The 22500-nt window shown below is 40.6% G+C and overlaps 2 protein-coding genes and 15 non-coding genes across 17 annotated transcripts in view; 3 read left to right on the forward strand and 14 right to left on the reverse strand.

The window, feature by feature from the left end:
- Window positions 1–4136, reverse strand: part of khk (ketohexokinase) — a 6718-nt gene extending 2582 nt beyond the window's left edge. Inside the window, exons 1-3 of the mRNA XM_068594594.1 lie at window positions 3953–4136; window positions 3181–3297; window positions 2771–2905 (exon numbers count right to left, since the gene is read on the reverse strand). Coding sequence (XP_068450695.1) covers window positions 2771–2905; window positions 3181–3297; window positions 3953–4053 — 353 coding nt within the window. The 5' untranslated portion in view covers window positions 4054–4136. The remainder of the gene's footprint in view (window positions 1–2770; window positions 2906–3180; window positions 3298–3952) is intronic.
- Window positions 4137–4509: 373 nt separating this feature from the next.
- trnat-cgu (transfer RNA threonine (anticodon CGU)) lies at window positions 4510–4581 on the reverse strand. Its single transcript has one exon. It is a non-coding gene; the product is annotated as a tRNA-Thr (tRNA).
- Window positions 4582–5493: 912 nt separating this feature from the next.
- zgc:171566 lies at window positions 5494–20063 on the reverse strand. The gene is made up of 10 exons (XM_068594536.1): window positions 19974–20063; window positions 19483–19840; window positions 18380–18494; window positions 16900–16950; window positions 16054–16138; window positions 15759–15897; window positions 13836–13942; window positions 7085–7175; window positions 6677–6814; window positions 5494–6050 (listed from the first exon to the last, which is right to left on the reverse strand). Exons 2-10 carry the CDS (start codon window positions 19574–19576, stop codon window positions 5929–5931), a joined length of 942 nt encoding a protein of 313 aa, XP_068450637.1. The 5' UTR covers window positions 19577–19840; window positions 19974–20063; the 3' UTR covers window positions 5494–5928.
- Window positions 8116–8187, reverse strand: trnat-cgu (transfer RNA threonine (anticodon CGU)). The gene has a single exon. It is a non-coding gene; the product is annotated as a tRNA-Thr (tRNA).
- On the reverse strand, window positions 8473–8544 carry trnat-cgu (transfer RNA threonine (anticodon CGU)). Its single transcript has one exon. It is a non-coding gene; the product is annotated as a tRNA-Thr (tRNA).
- On the reverse strand, window positions 8830–8901 carry trnat-cgu (transfer RNA threonine (anticodon CGU)). The gene has a single exon. It is a non-coding gene; the product is annotated as a tRNA-Thr (tRNA).
- trnat-cgu (transfer RNA threonine (anticodon CGU)) lies at window positions 9187–9258 on the reverse strand. The gene has a single exon. It is a non-coding gene; the product is annotated as a tRNA-Thr (tRNA).
- trnat-cgu (transfer RNA threonine (anticodon CGU)) lies at window positions 9489–9560 on the reverse strand. Its single transcript has one exon. It is a non-coding gene; the product is annotated as a tRNA-Thr (tRNA).
- LOC137797823 (U7 small nuclear RNA) lies at window positions 9931–9987 on the forward strand. The gene has a single exon (XR_011078939.1). It is a non-coding gene; the product is annotated as a U7 small nuclear RNA (small nuclear RNA).
- trnat-cgu (transfer RNA threonine (anticodon CGU)) lies at window positions 10338–10409 on the reverse strand. Its single transcript has one exon. It is a non-coding gene; the product is annotated as a tRNA-Thr (tRNA).
- trnat-cgu (transfer RNA threonine (anticodon CGU)) lies at window positions 10705–10776 on the reverse strand. Its single transcript has one exon. It is a non-coding gene; the product is annotated as a tRNA-Thr (tRNA).
- LOC137797822 (U7 small nuclear RNA) lies at window positions 11147–11203 on the forward strand. The gene has a single exon (XR_011078938.1). It is a non-coding gene; the product is annotated as a U7 small nuclear RNA (small nuclear RNA).
- On the reverse strand, window positions 11554–11625 carry trnat-cgu (transfer RNA threonine (anticodon CGU)). Its single transcript has one exon. It is a non-coding gene; the product is annotated as a tRNA-Thr (tRNA).
- Window positions 11915–11986, reverse strand: trnat-ugu (transfer RNA threonine (anticodon UGU)). Its single transcript has one exon. It is a non-coding gene; the product is annotated as a tRNA-Thr (tRNA).
- Window positions 12357–12413, forward strand: LOC137797820 (U7 small nuclear RNA). Its single transcript, XR_011078936.1, has one exon. It is a non-coding gene; the product is annotated as a U7 small nuclear RNA (small nuclear RNA).
- trnat-cgu (transfer RNA threonine (anticodon CGU)) lies at window positions 12764–12835 on the reverse strand. The gene has a single exon. It is a non-coding gene; the product is annotated as a tRNA-Thr (tRNA).
- On the reverse strand, window positions 13125–13196 carry trnat-cgu (transfer RNA threonine (anticodon CGU)). The gene has a single exon. It is a non-coding gene; the product is annotated as a tRNA-Thr (tRNA).
- Window positions 20064–22500: the final 2437 nt, after the last annotated feature.

A 22500-nucleotide genomic window follows, 5' to 3' on the forward strand; every position in this document is an offset into this window, starting at 1 on the left:
GTCATGTTCCCCACGAAGATAATCCAGAATCACCTTCACCACTCAGAGGTTGTAAAGGGTCTCCCGGGCTGATGACGTCACGATGACATCATCGGACCAGAGAAGACCAATCAGTGAAACGCTTGATACAGAAAATCAATATTATCAATTACATCAATGGATCAAATTCAGGAATTACAACTTTTTAAAGATTTCTGTCAGGACTTTGGGCTGAAGACATCTTACAATTTGGGATGAATTGTGAATTTTGAGTCACATTTATAGATGAAAATGTCATTATGATCATCGTACACAATTATAAAATGACTTCTTTCTAAAGTCCAACAGTCACCATGAAACATGATTTTATTTACACTCTTAGGACTTAAAATGTGAAAAGTTTCCTTCCAAAATCATTAAAAGACAAACAACAAAATGTCTTTTATATCTACAGATTGTTTTTATTGATTTCTATTCTGCCTTTATTTAAGGCGGTAACAGAAGTTTTTGTTTTTAAAATTCCTTTTAGGTCTATTTATTAAATCCAATTTGATCATCTTGGAAGGAAACTCTTCACAGACGGCAGATTAAACACCTGTTTTCATTTCTGGACACATTTCATCATAATTCAGTGTGAACAAGGTTGCTTTGACATCAGAGATATGAAATTAATAAAGTGAATTAAACCATTAAAACCACTGCAGAGGCTCAAACTGACGAGTTTGAGAAGAAGCAACAAGAACGCGGAAATGCAGATGTAAAGGAACAGAGGACTGTCAAACTACTATTTATATATATATATATATATATATATATATATATATATATATATATATATATATATATATATATATATATATATATATATATATAGACAAACAGGAATTTGTCTATAAACAGGAATTTGTCTATATATATATATATAAATAAATATTTTAAATATTTATTTATATATATATATATATATATAAATAAATATTTTAAATATTTATTTATATATATATATATATATATATATATATATATAAATAAATATTTTAAATATTTATTTATATATATATATATATATATATATAAATATTAAAAAATATATATATAAAATATATATATATATATATATAAATAAATATTTAAAATATATATATATATATATTAATATATATTTTTAAATATTATTTATATATTGTTTTATATGTGTAATTCATTTATCTTTGAGAATTTAAAAGATGGGGTTTTGGAAATTCATGTTGTTTGGGAGTTCATCTTGCCTTCGCCCGCGAGACGCCGTCAATAACAAAGTTTATCTTATTATCGTCTCACAGACACGCACCAAGGTCTTAGTGCATGAGGGAGGAGGAGGAGGAAGGAGGAGGAAGGAGGAGCTTCAATGTGTATAAGACTGTGTTTCCTTCAAGGTCAGACCTCCTACCCATTTGCGGTGAAACAGCGCTGCACCGTTCAATTTAATTATTCCAAATATCTTTTTAATAAATGCTTAAAAGACATTTAAGTGTTTCACGTCGCATTAAAAGGTAGATTTCCACCACAGATGGCAAATGTAACGTTTTGACTAATTCATGTTCATTAACGTCCTCTGTGACGATCTAACAACAAACGAATGAAGAATAAATGAGGTCAGGTGACCTTCGCTCAATCAGGACCTCGACTTCTCGCTCTGCAGTGGGTCTTTACACCAGGATCAGGACCAGGACCAGGAACAGGATCAGGGCCAGGATGAGGGCCAGGATCAGGATCAGGATTGGTTTCGGGCGGTCATGCTTTCTTCAGGCGGGTCAACCAGCGTTCACAAAACACCTCAGCGCGTTCGTTTTTTCTGCCGCAGCGACAGATGGGCGGAGCTTACACCAGACAGGCGGAGCTTCAGATTCTGAGGGGGCGTGGCCTAACCGAGTGACGCCCCAAAAGGGTCTGAATCTGTAATGTCTATGCTTTTAAATGTTCGGGTACACAAAGGTAACACATTTAAAAAAGGCAGAAAGGATACGAGGAAACAAGGTCACGTGACTAGCATAACAGTTAGTCATGTGACTAGCATCAAAGTCACGTGACTAGCATCAAAGTCACGTATCTAGCATAACAGTTAGTCACATGACTAGCATCAAAGTCACGTGACTAGCATTAAAGTCACGTGACTAGCATTAAAGTCTCGTGAATAGCATTAAAGTCACGTGACTAGCATTAAAGTCATGTGACTACATAATTAGATAATCATGTCCTTTTTCCATCCAGCTGTAAACAGCTGCTGTGAGTCATCAGTTCTCTTTGAAGGTATCGATCGATTGATTTGCAATCCGACTGATCGCAGTGACGATTGATCGGGAGGTGCTCAGTGAACGCCGCGCGCCGCCGGGCGGTCGTCGGGTCGCCTTACGTGTCGTAGAGCACGACGGTTCGAGATCCGCTGGACGGACAAACAACGCAACAGGCAGACGGCGTTTCACCTTCCACCTGCCAAACCACCGCGGAGACGTCGACCGCACGCCGCGAGAAGTCGGCCATGATGAAACTGACAGACACAGAGAGACAGGAAACTACTTCACATCAACTCTCTGGCCTTCAAAATAAAAGCACGGACGGGCAGGAACCTGTCTCCTCGTTGGGTGGGACGGTGACGAAGACGATGATGATGATGTTCCTGAAATAAATACAGTTAGTGACACGCACACACGTGCACACACACACACACACACACACACACACACACACACACACACACACACACACACACACACACACACACACACACACACACACACACACACACACACACCTGTTCATGTGCAGGATGGTGCGGCTTCCTGTGCTGATGTTGCTGACGACCACCGAGGCAGGAAGGACACACTGAGCGTGCTCACACAGCAGAGACACATCGATATGGAACTTCTGAAAATCCTCCAAAATAAAACTACAGACAGTGAAGAAAGAGAGGAGACAAGGAAACAAGGAGGCAGAGAGGAGACGAGGAAACAAGAAGAAATACGTGGAAATGAGGAGAGAGAAAAGAGATGAGGAAACAGAGACGCAGAGAGGAGACAAATAAAAAAGTAATGAGATGAGGAAACAAGGAGAAGAGGTGAAACGCGGAAATGAGGAGCGAGAAAGGAGACGAGCAAACGAGGACTCGTGGAGTTCCTGAGGTTTCTCAGACTGAGGAGACTTTGCGGAGGCGTTGATACTCACTCGGCCACCGGTCCGGCAGACAGAGAGCCCATGAAGGCGCTCGGCGCTCCGAGCAGCGACAGCACCGTGCAGGAGTTTGACGCGTTTCCTCCTCGCTGCCAACGCTGCGACAAACACCTGCAGAGAGGATGACATCACCGTGAGAGAGAGATGACATCACCGTGAGAGAGAGATGACATCACCGTGAGAGATAGATGACATTACTGTGGAAGAGAGATGACGTCACCGCAGAGCGGGATGACATCACCGTGAGAGAGAGATGACATCACCGTGAGAGAGATGACATCACCGTGAGAGATAGATGACATTACCGTGGAAGAGAGATGACGTCACCGCAAAGCGGAATGACATCACTGTGAGAGAGTGATGACATCACAGCATAGGGACAATGTCACCGCAGAGAGTGATGACATCACCGCAGAGACTTATTTTTTGTTTGTGTGGTGGAAACAGGCTTTTTATTACAAACCCCATAAACATGACTGTTAGCACTCATTGTGTTACTATACAAAACCAGTAAAACTACTTTTCCAAGTGGGAATTGAACCGCTGACTAAGACCTTTGGACTCAAAATGTTGACTGAACTACCACCAAGCCACAGAGAGAAATACACAGCTGACACTTAAATATACACTATAGTATGTAACATGGACTCAGACACGTGACTGCAGCACCTGCAGGCACGTAGAATGATGATTACTAGCGATCTGTTTACGTCACGCCGAGCTCTGATTGGTTCGCAGGCGGTGGGTTCTGTGTGCGCGCGCTGACCTGCTGTCCGTGTCCTCTTCCGGGTATTTGTCGACCACGTTGATGATGTCGAGACACACCAGCCCCACGCACAGGATCTTCTTCTGCTTCTGCTCCTCCATGTCGAGCCGCACGAAAACTCCCGGTTCAAAGTGCGCGCGCGCGCGCGGGCGCTGGACTTTGACACACACAAACACACGCACACTCACACGCGCGCGCGCACACACACACGCTGGTTGCGTCCGCTTTCAATAAACCACGTGTTTATGACGCGACGGCAGGCGGACGTTAGTGACGTCATTCTGCAGCGGGTTACGAGTGTGAATGAAATATATTTTTTATCTTCTTTTTTCTTTTGCATGTAATTATCTTGAGGGTTACTTAATAGATAAGAAGGGATATGAATATATATCCGCATTATGTCATATTGAAGACTAGATTGTATATACTTTACTCATTGTACTTAATACAACACTAACTGTTAAAATATAAATCTACATCGCAAGGTGTAGCTTTGTTTTTAGGTTACTACATGTTTTCCCAATACAGATCTCAAGGAAATCAGATTTCCTTAAGCGAGGCATGGATGGGAATCGAACCCATGATCTTTGGTTTACGAGACCAACGCCTTACCACTTGGCCACCACGCCGACAGTGAGTGAGCTCGTGTGTCTGTGTGTGTGTGTGTGTGTGTCACACAGAGGCGCTCGAGCGCGTCGATTTGAGAGCCGTGATCCCAGAGCAGAGTGATGGATCTTATTGATCATCTGATCCCTTTTAAGGTGAAACGCATCTGAGGGCCAACATAGCCCCGCCCCTTACGTGACGTCATCGGAGAGAAGCAGGAAACAGTTTGTTACGTTCAGTTCTCAGTGAGAAGAAACTCACACACAGTAAGTTTTACCTTCTTCACAAAGCTGACATTTCACCTGAGGACAGTTACAGGAGGGAGTACTACAAGTATTGCAGTATAAAGTACTACAGTAATACAGTACTACAAGTACTGCAGTATAAGGTACTACAGTAATACAGTACTGCAAGTACAACAAGATGATGAATGACACATTTATTATGTACTAATCAATAACCTGTTAAAGGGCCCCTTTGTGTGTTTGTGTGCAAAAAGTGGGTATTAGTGTGTGTGTGTATTATTGTCTGTTAGTGTGTATTATTGTGTATTAATATTATTGTGTGTTATTGTCTGTTAGTGCGTATTAGTTTGTGTATTGGTGTTTTACAGTGTTAATGTGTGTGTGTTTGTATAACTGTTGAAAAGACAAATTTGCTAAATATTATGGTCTTATTATTATTATATTATTATACATCTGCGGTCTCATATCGATTGTAAAAATGGTTTCCTCTCCGTTCTGTCTGTCAGGTTCAAGAAGAAGAAGTGAGAGCCAAGATGGCCGCCTTGAGAAGCAGTTTTTCCACGTTGTCTTCGTGTAAATTTCTTCCAGTTTTGTTCATTTAAGAAATTTAAAAAAAAAGTATCAACCTAGATTGAAAGAAAACATGTCTGTAGTAATGTAGGGATGTTTTTATTGGTATTTTAAACATGTGCCCCAATGAAAAGGATACTTTGACAATTAGATATTGGACATTATGTTGTATTAATAAAAGCATATTTATCACAATTTCCATATTTAGTTTAAATTAATTTAATGATTGGACCTAAATAATTTGAGGTAGAATATTGTTCCTTCAATGTTACTATTGTCACCGTTAAAAAACAAATCATCATGACATTTTTAGGTGATTTGGATAAACAGCATCGTATCATCAGCATATGGCTTTGTAATTGTGCTCGTATTGTCCGTTTTGAATTTTTTACTTCTTGTGGTATTTGTCACATCATTTCATCCACAACCGGTCGGCGCCTCTGCATTTCATCAAAGTCCAGCTGCTAATTATGGACTTGATGTTTGTTTTAAACTATTAAAGACAACTTCTGACGGGACCGACCACCGGCGTGCTCTGTCTTTGCGGACGGTCCGTCAATCGAAGTAATAGCTCTGCATGAACTTGGCACGACCCCTATGGAAGATAGGAGAAAAGTTATAGATGAGAGCTTGCTTCTCCTCAATGGGGCTGAGGAAATGGTGCTGGTTCTTCCTGGCTGGAGGAGAGGAAAGAAGAGAGAGAGATAATTAAATGAGCTCTTAGCATTCAACATCTTTCCAGACAATCCTTCTGATTGTCAGTGAGTTTTGACATTCTTACATCTCGCTTGAAAACAAGATGGTGGTGCATCTAAAGTGATTATTCCTTATGAATAATTTCCATAATATTACGAACAAATCAAGAGTTATGGCGGTTTAGAATGAACAGAAAATGAAATGTAAGTTTACAATTAACACTTCAAATGATGAAGGCAGTAAATGATAACACAGAACAAAATGAATGAAAAGTACTTTATTAATCTCCAAGGAGATTTTTTTTTAAATGTTAATGATGGTGTTTTATTTTTTACCTCCTTACTCTAAGATTTCATTCAACCTTTTTTGTAAAAATAAAAAGGAGGAAAGAAATTCAAATAGAACTTAACAAAGAGTTGTCTTAGATTTTACAAGTTATAATTGTAAATAGTTATTCTTTCGCATCAGGAATTATGTACTGAACTAATCAGATCTTTGTGTCTCGTGGTCTTATTTCCATCACATTCCTGGGAAATCAGTGATCTAGTCTTTTGGATATATTCTGCTATGAAATAAAGAGTAACATAAAAGAGATACCACACGCTACCTTCAGAGACAAAGAAGCTCTCAGTGTAGAAGCTGGCTCGGACAGCGGTGATGGAGTGAACCGCGCCGGGCCTCTGCGTCCACTCAAATGGGTTTTTCTCTGGGTGCCACTGCACTGCATAAAATGGGTAGTGGTAGGCTGAGGAAAACCAGAAACATAGTCGGCAGATGATCATTACAATCACCAATACCCCAGTTTCATCATCTCGGCAATTCCCAATGCCGTCATTCCCAATCACCGGCGCTCGTTACTATTATTATCCGAAGAACCCGTTCAGTTAGGTGGTGGTGGCATCGAGGTGAAATAACAGTGGCTGTTGGTTGCACTATGTGGACTAATTTTGTGTTGTGAACAACATAAAATAATGCAAAGCAATTACACTGCAAAGTAGTCAGGAAGTAAAGGTACCTTCCATGGTGGAGATGAACTCTTGCTTCCCATCATTGTTGGTGGACAGGACCTTGTAAAACCTCCTCAGCTTGGCATTTTGGCTGAAGTTCTGTTGGTTCAAAGGCAGAGATTTTAGGTCTTGACTTATATTACTGTAGTTTTCAAAGCCCTGAAGTGGTTTTGCTTCTTCTGCATGGAAGATAAATAAAAGAAATCCTCAACAACTTGTTGAAAGTGCACTCTTACATGTACAACATGAAGTTTTCCCTTTAGCATCAGAATAAGCATGAATCTTTTGCTTCTTATTTCAAAGGTACGGATGAGGGTTGACCGAATGATATTTGGCTCAGCAGACCTTCACCTTACCAATTGGCCACTAAACCTATCACTGAGCAATACATGAACATAGCATTATTACCATTGGTACTCATAGATGTGCCTGAAGAAACACATAAAGGATTACCAGGCTTAATCCTGAATAAAAAATAGTGGACACACCAAGGTGGAGTTCACTTCTCAAAGACAATTTAGATGTGTAAACACCTTAAAAGGCCTGGCGGTTGGTACTATTGTCTTTGGATTACAAAAAAACGCTTTAGGCTTTAACCACCACACCTGTATAACATGTTTTGTTGTCATCAAGGGGTCACGAAGCTCACTGCTCTGTGTATTTAGTGTAATTTTTATGGGATCTGCCCACATCCACTCGTACCAAGAGCACCATGAGTGATCCTGCTGGGGGTTGAATACGAATCACAATTTGGATAGGGGAAACATTCAGGAAGCTTTGCTCTTTTAGTAAATTTACAGCAGGATTTCCATAAAGGAAATCCCACCTTAAGTGATAAAAATTAACAAGTACATCAATAACTCGTTTTTAGATGTACAATTGACACATTTATATGTTTTAAAGGTGCAAAATATTTCAAATAATACTAACCTATAGTCCCAGCTTTACTTTGAGTCATCATTGGGAGTCAAATCCATGGGGTTTCATTAGCAATGCAAGTACCTTCACCCAGACTTTGATGTATCAAGCATCTTTATTAAGGCATGGATGGGGGTTGAACCCATGATCTTTGGTTTACGAGACCAACGCCTTACCACTTGGCCACCACGCCTTTGAGCTAACAATCCTAGTGTCAAAAAATCATGTTGATGAATAAACATGTCAAAGAAACAGTTACTTCCTCTTCTGTCCTTATATTTCTATAACTCATTTAACTGGCCGTTCCTGCCTGCTTTCAATGTACGGCTGGGATTCAAACCCAAGATCTTTGGTTTGCTAAAAACACCTATCAAACAACATGCATCAGAAAGCATCAACTAAAAAGTTGTCTGTTGACAATTAATCATTTACTGGTATGTGTGAGGTCAAAGACTTTGATGTATCAAGCACCCTTAGAAGGCATGGATGGGGGTTGAACCCATGATCTTTGGTTTACGAGACCAACGCCTTACCACTTGGCCACCACGCCTTTGATCTTACAATCCTAGTGTCAAAAAATCATGTTGATGAATAAACATGTCAAAGAAACAGTTACTTCCTCTTCTGTCCATATATTTCTATAACTCATTCATCTCACAGTTCCTGCCTGCTTTCAAGGTACGGCTGGGATTCAAACCCAAGATCTTTGGTTTGCTAAAAACACCTATCAAACAACATGCATCAGAAAGCATCAACTAAAAAGTTGTCTGTTGACAATGAATCATTTACTGGTATGTGTGAGGTCAAAGACTTTGATGTATCAAGCACCTTCAGAAGGCATGGATGGGGGTTGAACCCATGATCTTTGGTTTACGAGACCAACACCTTACCACTTGGCCACCACACCTTTGATCTTACAATCCTAGTGTCAAAAAATCATGTTGATGAATAAACATGTCCAAGAAACAGTTACTTCCTCTTCTGTCCTTATATTTCTATAACTCATTCATCTGACAGTTCCTGCCTGCTTTCAAGGTACGGCTGGGATTCAAACCTAAAATCTTTGGTTTGCTAAAAACACCTATCAAACAACATGCATCAGAAAGCATCAACTAAAAAGTTGTTTGTTGACAAGGAATCATTTACTGGTATGTGTGAGGTCAAAGACTTTGATGTATCAAGCACCCTTAGAAGGCATGGATGGGGGTTGAACCCATGATCTTTGGTTTACGAGACCAACGCCTTACCACTTGGCCACCACGCCTTTGATCTTACAATCCTAGTGTCAAAAAAATCATGTTGATGAATAAACATGTCAAAGAAACAGTTATTTCCTCTTCTGTCCATATATTTCTATAACTCATTCATCTGACAGTTCCTGCCTGCTTTCAAGGTACGGCTGGGATTCAAACCTAAGATCTTTGGTTTGCTAAAAACACCTATCTATCAAATGGGTTAGAAGTCAAAGACTTCGATGTATAAAGCACCCTTAGAAGGCATGGATGGGGGTTGAACCCATGATCTTTGGTTTACGAGACCAACACCTTACCACTTGGCCACCACGCCTTACAATTGCCTTTCCTACTGTCAGAAAATTGGACAATTTTAAGTCGCCTTTGATGTCAAAGAAACAGTTACTTTCTGTTCTGTGCTTATATTTCTATAACTCATTCATCTGACACTTCCTGTCTTCTTTCAAGGTACGGCTGAGATTTAAACCCAAGATCTTTGGTTTGCTAAAAAGCACCAACACCTTCCCGCTTGTGCAGTCACATGACATGTTTTGGGGTCATCAAGGGGTCAAGAACCTCACTGCTCAGTGTATTTACTGTAATTTGCATGGGACCCGCCCACATCCACTCGTCCCTCATTGAGCACCATGAGTGATCCTGCTGTGGCTTGAATGTGAGTCACAGTTTGGATAGAAATAAATTTCAGGATTCCTTGCTCTTTCAGTAATTTTCTAGCAGGATTTCCTTAAGGGAAATCCCGATTATAGTGTGAAAAAGTAAACTTACAAGTTTTTTCTCAAAGGGAGATTTTACTGTTTCATAGATGTAGTAGTTGGGACTAAATTCCTATACCAATAAGGATGCTACGTGATATTTATATGAATAATTTATTTGGCAGTTTCTATTATCAGTCTTATTTTGAGGTATGATTGGGATCCAACCATACCGCTAGACAAATAACTTCCCACTTTACCAGACATGCATACATTCGTAGTAAGAGTTGGACTTTGTTGTCTATCAAACCACATTCATCATAAAGTAGTCTGCTGACAATGAAGCATTTACTGTTATGTTCAGTGTTAAAGACTTTGACGTATCAAGCACCTTCAGAAGGCATGGATGGGGGTTGAACCCATGATCTTTGGTTTACGAGACCAACGCCTTACCACTTGGCCACCACGCCATACAATTGCCTTTCCTACTGTCAGAAAATTGGACAATTTTAAGTCGCCTTTGATGTCAAAGAAGCAGTTACTTCCTGTTCTGTGCTTATATTTCTATAACTCATTCATCTGACAGTTCCTGCCTGCTTTCAAGGTATGGCTGGGATTCAAACCCAAGATCTTTGGTTTGCTAAAAACACCTATCTATCAAACGACATGCATCAGAAAGCATCAACTAAAAAGCTGTCTGCAGACAATGAATCATTTATTGATGGGTTAGAAGTCAAAGACTTTGCTGTATCAAGCACCTTCAGAAGGCATGGATGGGGGTTGAACCCATGATCTTTGGTTTACGAGACCAACACCTTACCACTTGGCCACCACGCCTTACAATTGCCTTTCCTACTGTCAGAAAATTGGACAATTTTAAGTCGCCTTTGATGTCAAAGAAACAGTTACTTTCTGTTCTGTGCTTATATTTCTATAACTCATTCATCTGACACTTCCTGTCTTCTTTCAAGGTACGGCTGAGATTTAAACCCAAGATCTTTGGTTTGCTAAAAAGCACCAACACCTTCCCGCTTGTGCAGTCACATGACATGTTTTGGGGTCATCAAGGGGTCAAGAACCTCACTGCTCAGTGTATTTACTGTAATTTACATGGGACCCGCCCACATCCACTCGTCCCTCATTGAGCACCATGAGTGATCCTGCTGTGGCTTGAATGTGAGTCACAGTTTGGATAGAAATAAATTTCAGGATTCCTTGCTCTTTTAGTAATTTTCTAGCAGGATTTCCACAAGGGAAATCCCAATTATAGTGTGAAAAAGTAAACTTACAAGTTTTTTCTCGAAGGGAGATTTTACTGTTTCATAGATGAAGTAGTTGGGACTAAATTCCTATACCAATAAGGATGCTATGTGATATTTATATGAATAATTTATTTGGCAGTTTCTATTATCAGTCTTATTTTGAGGTATGATTGGGATCCAACCATACCGCGAGACAAATAACTTCCCACTTTACCAGACATGCATACATTTGTAGTAAGAGTTGGACTTTGTTGTCTATCAAACCACATTCATCATAAAGTAGTCTGCTGACAATGAAGCATTTACTGTTATGTTCAGTTTTAAAGACTTTGATGTATCAAGCACCTTTAGAAGGCATGGATGGGGGTTGAACCCATGATCTTTGGTTTACGAGACCAACGCCTTACCACTTGGCCACCACGCCTTTGATCTTACAATCCTAGTGTCAAAAAATCATGTTGATGAATAAACATGTCCAAGAAACAGTTACTTCCTCTTCTGTCCTTATATTTCTATAACTCATTCATCTGACAGTTCCTGCCTGCTTTCAAGGTACGGCTGGGATTCAAACCTAAGATCTTTGGTTTGCTAAAAACACCTATCTATCAAACGACATGCATCAGAAAGCATCAACTAAAAAGCTGTCTGCAGACAATGAATCACCTATTGATGGGTTAGAAGTCAAAGACTTTGCTGTATCAAGCACCTTCAGAAGGCATGGATGGGGGTTGAACCCATGATCTTTGGTTTACAAGACCAACACCTTACCACTTGGCCACCACGCCTTACAATTGCCTTTCCTACTGTCAGAAAATTGGACAATTTTAAGTCGCCTTTGACGTCAAAGAAACAGTTACTTCCTGTTCTGTGCTTATATTTCTATAACTCATTCATCTGACACTTCCTGTCTTCTTTCAAGGTACGGCTGAGATTCAAACCCAAGATCTTTGGTTTGCTAAAAAGCACCAACACCTTCCCGCTTGTGCAGTCACATGACATGTTTTGGGGTCATCAAGGGGTCAAGAACCTCACTGCTCAGTGTATTTACTGTAATTTGCATGGGACCCGCCCACATCCACTCGTCCCTCATTGAGCACCATGAGTGATCCTGCTGTGGCTTGAATGTGAGTCACAGTTTGGATAGAAATAAATTTCAGGATTCCTTGCTCTTTCAGTAATTTTCTAGCAGGATTTCCTTAAGGGAAATCCCAATTATAGTGTGAAAAAGTAAACTTACAAGTTTTTTCTCGAAGGGAGATTTTACTGTTTCATAGATGTAGTAGTTGGGACTAAATTCCTATACCAATAAGGATGCTACGTGATATTTATATGAATAATTTATTTGGCAGTTTCTATTATCAGTCTTATTTTGAGGTATGATTGGGATCCAACCATACCGCGAGACAAATAACTTCCCACTTTACCAGACATGCATACATTCGTAGTAAGAGTTGGACTTTGTTGTCTATCAAACAACATTCATCATAAAGTAGTCTGCTGACAATGAAGCATTTACTGTTATGTTCAGTGTTAATGATTTTGATGTATCAAGCACCTTTAGAAGGCATGGATGGGGGTTGAACCCATGATCTTTGGTTTACGAGACCAACGCCTTACCACTTGGCCACCACGCCTTTGATCTTACAATCCTAGTGTCAAAAAATCATGTTGATGAATAAACATGTCAAAGAAACAGTTACTTCCTCTTCTGTCCTTATACTTCTATAACTCATTCATCTGACAGTTCCTGCCTGCTTTCAAGGTACTGCTGGGATTCAAACCTAAGATCTTTGGTTTGCTAAAAACACCTATCTATCAAACAACATGCATCAGAAAGCATCAACTAAAAAGCTGTCTGCAGACAATGAATCATTTATTGGTATGTTAGAGGTCAAAGACTTCGATGTATAAAGCACCTTTAGAAGGCATGGATGGGGGTTGAACCCATGATCTTTGGTTTACGAGACCAACACCTTACCACTTGGCCACCACGCCATACAATTACCTTTCCTACTGTCAGAAAATTGCACAATTTTAAGCGACCCACATCCACCCGCCCCTCATTGAGCACCATGAGTGATCCTGCTGTGTGTTGAATGCGAGTTGGATAGAAATAAATTTCAGGATTCTTTGCTCTTTTAGTCATTTTCTAGCAGGATTTCCATAAAGGAAATCTCAATTTTTGTGTGAAAAATTAAACTGACAAAGATATTTCATTTTTAAACCTTTATAAATACTACTAGCTTTACTTATTCATCTGCTTTATATCTTCACTCTCACACTTGGCCCAATCTCTGTCTCTCACTGCCGATGAGGAAGTTATGAGGAAGTGGATCAAGTCTCCAACTGGAGCAAAGTCCCTCATTTGCATGAAGTAAGCGTCTCAGCTGATGGATCTGTTCTGGTTGTGTTTATTGGGGGAAAAAAAGATGCTTATGTTGTGGAAATTTCCAAACTTTGGAATCACTTTGTGATCATTGTGTGAAAAGTGCTATACAGAGTTTTAGGTAGATGTTCGGATGCAATTTGATCATACAACTTGTCTTGACACCTTGGTGCCTTAACAAGGAAGAAAGAGACGAAGGTGTGGGCGTAAACAAGAAGGGAAACGAGGGGAGGGGAGCAGACAAATACCTGAATAGACAGACTCCACTTGTGGAAGTTGGAGGTGATGTTTTCCTCGGTCAGAGCCTTCATCACATCCTCGGGGAAACTTCGGAAGAGGCGGCTGGACCGGGCCGCTAAAGAGGTCGGACACCGGGTTGTGGCAAGGCAGGAGGTTCGGGGAGGGAGATCACACAACACAGGAAGAGGGCAAGTTATGTTAAACGATAGTGAGAAAGAGTTTTTCCCTGGAAGGAATAAGTTATTTGACAGCAGGGTCAGCGGCACCGGCCGGCCTCACATGGTTGAAGGGTGAAGGGGAACGAAGTTCAGGCCCGTTTGCGTGGGATCCGCCCAAATCTAACGGCACTGAGCACCACGAGTTGGCCGAATCAGGATCAGAAACCATTTTTATTGCCAGGAATGTTTACACAAATGAGGACTTTACCTTGACGGAAGGTGCAACGTCAGACATGAGACGCAATGTGGATTTATTTCAGGGTAAAGATCAGGTGCTCGTACAACAAACAGCGTTAGTGTTAAAGTGTGTGTTATAGTGACGTGTGTTTAAGTGAAAGTACACGTTAAAGAGACATGTGTGTTTGAATAGACAAATGTGACATGTGAAGGGATTTGCAGAGGGGATTTTCTTTTTCCCAGAATAGTGATGACAGTTTGGTGAGTGAAAGAAGCCACGAATCTTTTCTCTTTTGCAAATTTTCAAGCAGGATCCCCTAAAAACTTTCGACCCCCTCCCATGTGCCTCTATTTGCCCCTTGTGTTCAAGTAGTTGTATGAACTCCAAATGAGTTACAATACTAATGTATTTAATGTATTTTTTTCCTGAATTTTGATGCAATTGTTTATTTAATCAAAACACAACAACTGTAATACCATATTTTGACCATAACTTTGAACATCCAACATGATATGAGCAAATATCCCAAAAATGCCTCCTCAAGCGATCCCAGAGTTTATCAAACTGTATGCTTCAGGGCCTTAACAACACCGCACATACTAATAACACACCTTTATGGAAAGATTAGGACCTAAAGAATCAAAAAAAAAAAAAATCACAAAAAAGCTTTAGGGAGTTACGAAGGATAATTCAATTGTTTGGTTAAATCGGTTGACAGTTGAGCAAGGGAGCGGCTATGGGAATCATGAGTACCTGCAGAGTAACAGGATGTGACACACATTAGTAAAACAAATATTTAAACTTTTTTACTTTCAGTGACTCAATATCACCTCAAACGTCACGAAAAGTGAAGTTCCCTTTGGAAGATTGATCCACTTGACGCGGTTTTAGAAATGTGGGCGGACCATGAAGGCTTCAGGACTCATAAATGTCTGATACTCCAGATACTCAACGAGCTCAAATGAAGGCCAGTTTTATAGCTATTCTCACCAGCAGAACTGTTTTTAGCTGCACAAGGACTTTCAATGGTTTTCAAGAGTTAAAGGAATTTGTAAGGGGTTTTAAAGGTTTTTTTAAAGGGTTTTCATGGGTTTTCAATGGGTTTCAAGAGTTTAAGGGATTTTTAAGGGGTTTTAAAGGTTCTTCTAAAGGGTTTCCAGGAGTTTTAAGTGTTTCTTAAAGGGTTTTCAAGGCTTTCTACTCATCCATTAGTCTTCTAATGCAATAAGCAAACACAATGTACCACCAGAACACTGGAGTGATAGCTGCAGGAAATGTGCCTGTTTACGCCGATATTTCATTAAAAACCAGACGTTTCCACCTAGATTAGTCATTTACCACATTAATAATATATAGAGTGTATTTCTGATTCATTCAATGTTATCTTCGTTGAAAAAAAAAACAGTTTACAGGTACTAATAGGTTTATAATGACTTATATCGCTCGGTCGAGGAAAGCAGCCAAAGGAAAAGGGGGTCGCTGCACAATGGGAGATGAGAAACAGAGCCGAGGGCGTGGCCAGGAGGAGAGTATACCTGGGGTCAAGGTGAGGGGCAAAGCCACTTTCAGGGTGTCGGTGAGGGTGAGCAGGTTCTTGTTGGCCGTAAAGAGGGACAGCTGCTGGAAGCCCTGACAAGTTCCCCAGATAGGGAAGTAATCCCCGGCGTCGTTGGCCTGCAGGGGGCGAGAGAGAGATAGAGTGAGGATTGAGGAGCGACGTCGTCCTACTTACCGCCTTCGATCAGAGTGCAACCGAGGCCGGTACGGAGGCGTTTGTACTCCCAAGCGAGGGCAAACAAACAAAATGTAATGAGAAGAACAGCATTTTACCTTCAGAGCCAGGTCATACAATATCTTGGCAGCTCGACTGCACAGTGACGTTTCAATATCGATGTCTCCTCCCGGCAGCAGCAACCTGAGGAAAACACACGGCGCCGTTTACATTCAGGGAAACCCTGCACGCGGCATGCATTGACGTCACTCTATACACGTCGACTTGTGCAGCGACTCGCCAAAACAAATGAGAGTCGGCGTATTACTGCTTGAAGACTTTGGCCAGATTTAGCATCAACAACTGTACCGTAATCAACTAAGCTAGCTAAAGCGACTGTAACCAGGGATTGGGGTCCGCCGGACAGCTTGTAGGGGCACACCGGCTAGGGAGCCGGGATACAGACTTCCTTCCTGTGTCTCTGCCGGTGTGAGGCCTCTCGATCTCGTCATTTATTTCCTCTGATCACAAGCGAAGTAACAAACGCTGCCATTGGGATAGCGGGAAGTCGTCCAGTCAACGATCAGGTCGACCGTCCAAAGGTACCCCGACCAGCCAGGAGTTCGGCTCTTTAATACGCGGTTTTCCGTCACGAGCATATCACGAGCTAAGTAACATTTAATTGGCTCTAAAATGTCTAAGAGGAGGAGAATCGCGTCCTTATCTTTTCTCACAAGACATACTGATAAACAGGTGTGGGTGTGACTAGCTTCCCCTTGAGAACCGGACAATTCATAGACACAATTACGGCTGCAAAGTGTCTACTGAACTGACCTGTGTCGGGTTGCAGGAGCTTAGCCAAATGAATGCTTTTCTCGACGGTATAGCTGAACCTAGAGGACACTGAGCAAAAAGGGGGCGCTACACAACCAAGACACACCGTTGCATTGCCCCAGTTTACTCACCCGTTTATTGAGTTGAAGGTCTTTGTGTATTCTTCTTCTGTGCGATTGATTCTGATGACCGAAAAAAAGGCACAAAAAGAGATTTTAAAGCCAGAATTACAAGTAGAAGTACAAGTCAAGTTTATAAATCGCCCATTCCTTTGCTTGTTTTTCATCGTTTTAGACGATTGTGTGGGAATCTAGAGTTCTGATCCCCTTTTGTGTGTTTTTGTGAGGATCCAGCGACCTTGACCTTTTTACCAGCAAAATTCTCCAGATGGACATCTGTGCCAAATTTGGAGAAATGTCCTCCAGACGTTTCCTCAGACATCGAGTTCAAACGAATGGAACGGAGACATGAAAATAGCTCAATCTGGAGAGACTCATTCTGAACTCAACCACACATTTATTACATATGCAAGACATTTGAAGAGTGCTTTGGCGAGTGGACTCTATCCTGACACCGGATAATAATGTCTTCCTTCCCAAACGGCTGCTTAAGCTCGATTTGAATCCATTAACTAGCCAAGACAATCGAATACATTACGAATCACTCTGGGAAAGGAAGGTTCTGCTCGTGGGAAGATACACATGGCGATAACGCAACCAAGGAGCAGCCAACATTGTTGCAACAGGTTTTTAAATATTTTTTGACAATCTTGGACGCCCAGACGGCCTTAACTGTAGGAAAACACTGCATTCTGGGATCTCCTGTGGGTGTAAAATATCACAAGTTACACAGCCAACGGGTGGTTTTGTGTGCACATGAAGAAAACTAACAAAACTAATATGCTGGAAAAGCTTCAAAGCTTCATCTCGTCCATCAGGAGAAGCGGGACCTATTTCATCATCCACCAACCAAAATGGACAGAGATTAGATTATATGTTAAACTTTTTCAAAGCGTTTTACCAACATATGATTCATAATAACTTTGATTTGATCCATTGTTATATGTAAAGTACTGATTATTAATTGCTAAAATGACTATTAATTGTTCAACTGTGGACTTTGTTTTGTCATTCTATCACAATATCACAATTAGCCAAGGATGTGGGAAGTTTATCAAATGATTTATCTAAATATGTACTTTATTAACACCAAGGGGAATTTTTTTTTAAATGACCTAATATCTGACTTAATGTTTCGCTTTTTCTTCTTATTCATTAAGAATTCACCTCTTTGGTAATCTGAGCCTTTCTATTATTGCTGAGAACAAATGTTTTTTTAAATTTATTGTGGTTTTGTCACATTGTTGAAGGAAATAGGCGATTACAGGAGCCACAAAGGGACAACTATGTGCTGGATCACATCACAATGCAAAGTGTTTGAGCCCAGAAGCCAGCTAAACGTTTCCACAAAGTCCGCTTTTATAGCTGAATCCAGTCTGGCTGTTCTCCCAGAAAGCCGAGAGAGAGAGAGAGAGAGAGAGAGAGAGAGAGAGAGAGAGAGAGAGAGAGAGAGAGAGAGAGAGAGAGAAGTCACATCTGAATGTCGTTTTACCTGATAGGTACAACCCTCGACCCGGCGGCCTCCAGGAATTTGATGTAGGAGGCGACGATGTATGATGTGCCACGAGCATCCCGGTCACCTGGAAGATTTTCCTGCGCCAACACACCTGGAGAGAAAAGGAGACATAAAACAACACACTAAGTGTCCACGATTAACTTTTACAAAAGAGACACAAACCAAGTACAAGAAGATGCAACGCCACGCCAATGAGACACAAATATACTGCAAAGAGACACAAAAACATCAAGCCGGCAAAAATGGCTTCAAAGAAACAAAAAAAACAACTGCAAAGACACTACACTATAAAGAGACACAAATAAACTACAGAGACACAAATGAACCATTAAAGGAAACAAATAAACTATAAAGAGACACAAAACATCAACAAGAAAGAGTCATCAGGTCGACAAAATGTCTTCAAAGAGACAAAAAAGCAACTATACAGAGAAACAAATAACTACAAAGAGATATAAAACTTTTAAAAAAAAAAGAGACACAAAACATCAAGTCGACAAAATGTCTTCAAAGAGAAAAAAAAACTACTTTAAGGAAAAACAAATAATAAAAAGCAAACAACTCCAAGGAGACACAGGTTAACTACAAAGAGACACATTTAAACTACAAAGAGACACATTTAAACTACAAAGAGACACATTTAAACTACAAAGAGACACAAATAAACTACAAAGAGACACATAAACTACAAAGAGACACATTTAAACTAAAGAGACACACATAAACTATAAAGACACACATTTAAACTACAAAGTGACACAAATAAACTATAAAAAGAAAAAAAAACTACAAAGAGACACAAATAAACTATAAAGAGAAACACATAAACTACAAAGAGACACAAAGGTCCCTCTTCTTTTGCTTCGATAGATACAAAATAAGAGACTTATTATTATTATTATTATTATTATTATTATTAATATTAATATTATTAGAAGACAGACACATCACACACAAGTGTGAAAAATGCTTCCGATCACATTACACAAAAGAAGCTCGAAGGGTCTCTCTCTCTCTCACACACACACACACACACACACACACACACACACACATCTTTTCTGGAAGTTGAATCTTACCGATGATCGGTCGCGTGTTGAGCGGCTGTCTCCCCTCCGCCGCGCACAGGCACGCGCTCAGCAGCGCGCACAGCGCAGCAGTCGGCCAACACATACCTCTCCCCCAAAAACACTACTGGACACGAGAGGATGCAGGAGGAGAGAACCGGCGATATATTTTTGAGTTGTCTATTTTTTTTTTAAATGCAAAAGACAGAAGATGACACTTCCTTCCGGGTGATCTTCTCCTCCTCGGATCTCTTGCTTTTTTACTTCTTGAAGTTGGACATAAAGTCAGTTACATGTGAGACGCTTCCTCCTTGAGAAAGATCCGCTTGACGCGTGCGCGTGGTGCAGCGCAGGTAGAACCGAAACTCACCTAGTGACGTCAGAGAGGGAACGAGGATGAGGCGTAGATTGCAAAAATACTCCTCCCTTCTCTCTTTTTTTGTTTTTTTTTAATTTCTGAATCGTGTTTGGTCCAATCCCAACCTCCACCCTGACGGACTCACGGACTTTGAGGCGCGCTCCCGCGAAGTCCTCGAGGGTTTGGAGGTGTCCGAGTGTCACGTGGTGGAGGGCCTGAGGGCTCTGTGGCGGACATTTTGAGCCCTTTATGAACCCTTTCCGTAAGTCAACACTAGATGCTGACTTTGCCCAAGGGAATTACCCATAATGCATTGCAACGCGAGGTTAAACGCGCAGTTCCCAATGGAAGCATGGAGAAGTAAAAACAAAAAAAGGCAAACAAAGAGGCATATATATATATATATATATATATATATATATATATATATATATATATATATATATATATATATATATATATACACACATTTGGACAAAAACGAGTGAATAAATAATATAAAATGACTTCTCATCTTGTGAGGAAGATATTTAAACCAGTGAATAAAAAGAATAAAAATAAATACATAATTGTACACAATAGTTTTAATGTAGTCACGTGATGTTGCAGTAAAGTGCTGTCTCATTCATGTTCACAGCATCAAGCCCTCACAGACTCTCACACTCAACCATTCAGCAGCTGACGTCAGTGAGTCCCTGAGGGTTCAGGGCTTGAGGGTTTAGGGTGGAGGTTGGGCCTTAGAAGAACCGATACAGCGACTTCTCTGCAGAGGCTCCGCCCACATGACACACATCTGGCACCATATCTGATACTGCTGAGTCACATGTTATAGTTTTATACGTAGAATATCACAGTGGCAAATATAGTGAATACATTGTGAGCATTGACTACACTGTAAGAAGTGGTAATTCTCTATTACTTAAATTGGTAACACACAAATTAATTAAGTTTTTTTAAATTAAGTTAACAAGTTAGATTAACAAAAGTCAGGTGTATGTCATAAATTGATTGTTTTTAAATCAATAGCTTCCATTAATCCAACTTAAAATGGAGGTAAATCAACTAAAAGTTTACAGTTTTTCCAACTCAATTATTTGCTTGACCCAAAAGTAAAATCTTGCCACATCAGCACACTGCGATGTACGTACGCGCCCTCAGGTCACAGGTGGTGTCTGGGAGACGAGCACAACATATACACATGAAATGATACGCCTTCATATGCACGTACACTTTTCTCAAAAAGGACGTTAGAATTCCTTAAGGTGAGATCATTCTGGCTAAAAACACGCATTGCTGGAGTTGTTGTGCAATTTTTCTGGTTGTATAGAAGTCTATGCTTCATGTGTTGAAGCTGCATTCTCTCTCCTGACCACCAGGGGGCGACTCCTCTGGTTGTATAGAAGTCTATGCTTCATGTGTTGAAGCTGCATTCTCTCTCCTGACCACCAGGGGGCGACTCCTCTGGTTGTATAGAAGTCTATGCTTCATGTGTTAAAGCTGCATTCTCTCTCCTGACCACCAGGGAGCGACTCCTCTGGTTGTATAGAAGTCTGTATAAGTGACTCTACTTCTCTCTTGATGTATTCCCTCAGTAAACATTGTAAACATGAGTTTATGTCTCAATCTCTAGTTTCAAGTCTTCTTCTATACAGCGTGATGTTCATTTAGTACATTATGGTCATTTAGAGTCAAACAGACCATAAAGCAGGGGACGCATTAGGGGGCGGGGCTACAAGGTGATTGACAGGCCTCTAACAGACGTAGGTAGCTAGATGGATGGAGCTGGTACCGAGGCCGTGAGTCTTGAGGTGTACTCTTTAGCGTCACGGTTCAAAAAAGCCATTCAGCTGCAAAAAATATGAAATCACAGCCGAGCACACTCTTCTCATTCGGTGCCGTTCGGCTGCAGCTTATCTCCGAGCTGCAGCCGCTGTGAGTAGAAACAATCCAAAGCTTCTTTCTTTTTTTCCTCATTTATTCAGTACAGTTTTTTTTGTATTTTTTTTTGCAACATGGCGTGCATCCACCAGAGCTTTTTTTCTGCATCTCGGCTGCAAAATGTCTCCGTAAAACCTCAGAACTTCCGCTGACCTGCACATTTGTCCTGTATTGTGTGAGTGAGTGTGACACAATGTGTGTTTGGAGTGCACGCTGCAGTGAGGATAAGGTGTCTTTGTGGTGTGTGTGTGTGTGATAATTCGATGGAGTCAGCAGTTTGTAATGCAGGTATATATTCTGCCCTACGGATCAGTGACTTGAAGTTGCAGCACTTTGCAGAGGGACAAATAGCGGTGCACCTCTGCAGGAGAGCCACAAGAGGGCCCCCTCCTCCATCCAAAAACAGCCACACAAGTTTGATCTCTTCACTTTCTGCTTCTAGTTTTGAAAGCCTCTGATTGGTTCATCTTTAATATCACATTCATGTTCATCTTCGACTGTATTTATTCAAGTTTTTCGCCAACACTCCATTTTTACTACATCATGATGACGTCACTATTTACTAATTTTCTCTGATCAGAGCCTGAATGCGTCATAATGTCTGGAAATGGAACCCCAATAGCTCCAATGAGGCCAATGAGACCAATGAGGCTATTTGAAAAATTTTCATGTACCAAACCATATATTTCACTGAAATATAACATATATGTGAACATTCAACATGTGAACATTCA

This window comes from Clinocottus analis, unplaced genomic scaffold (genome assembly GCF_023055335.1).
Source record: "Clinocottus analis isolate CAN_PGR_092001 unplaced genomic scaffold, fCliAna1.0.p SCAF_3, whole genome shotgun sequence".
In the NCBI taxonomy this organism is placed as follows: Eukaryota; Metazoa; Chordata; class Actinopteri; order Perciformes; family Cottidae; genus Clinocottus; species Clinocottus analis.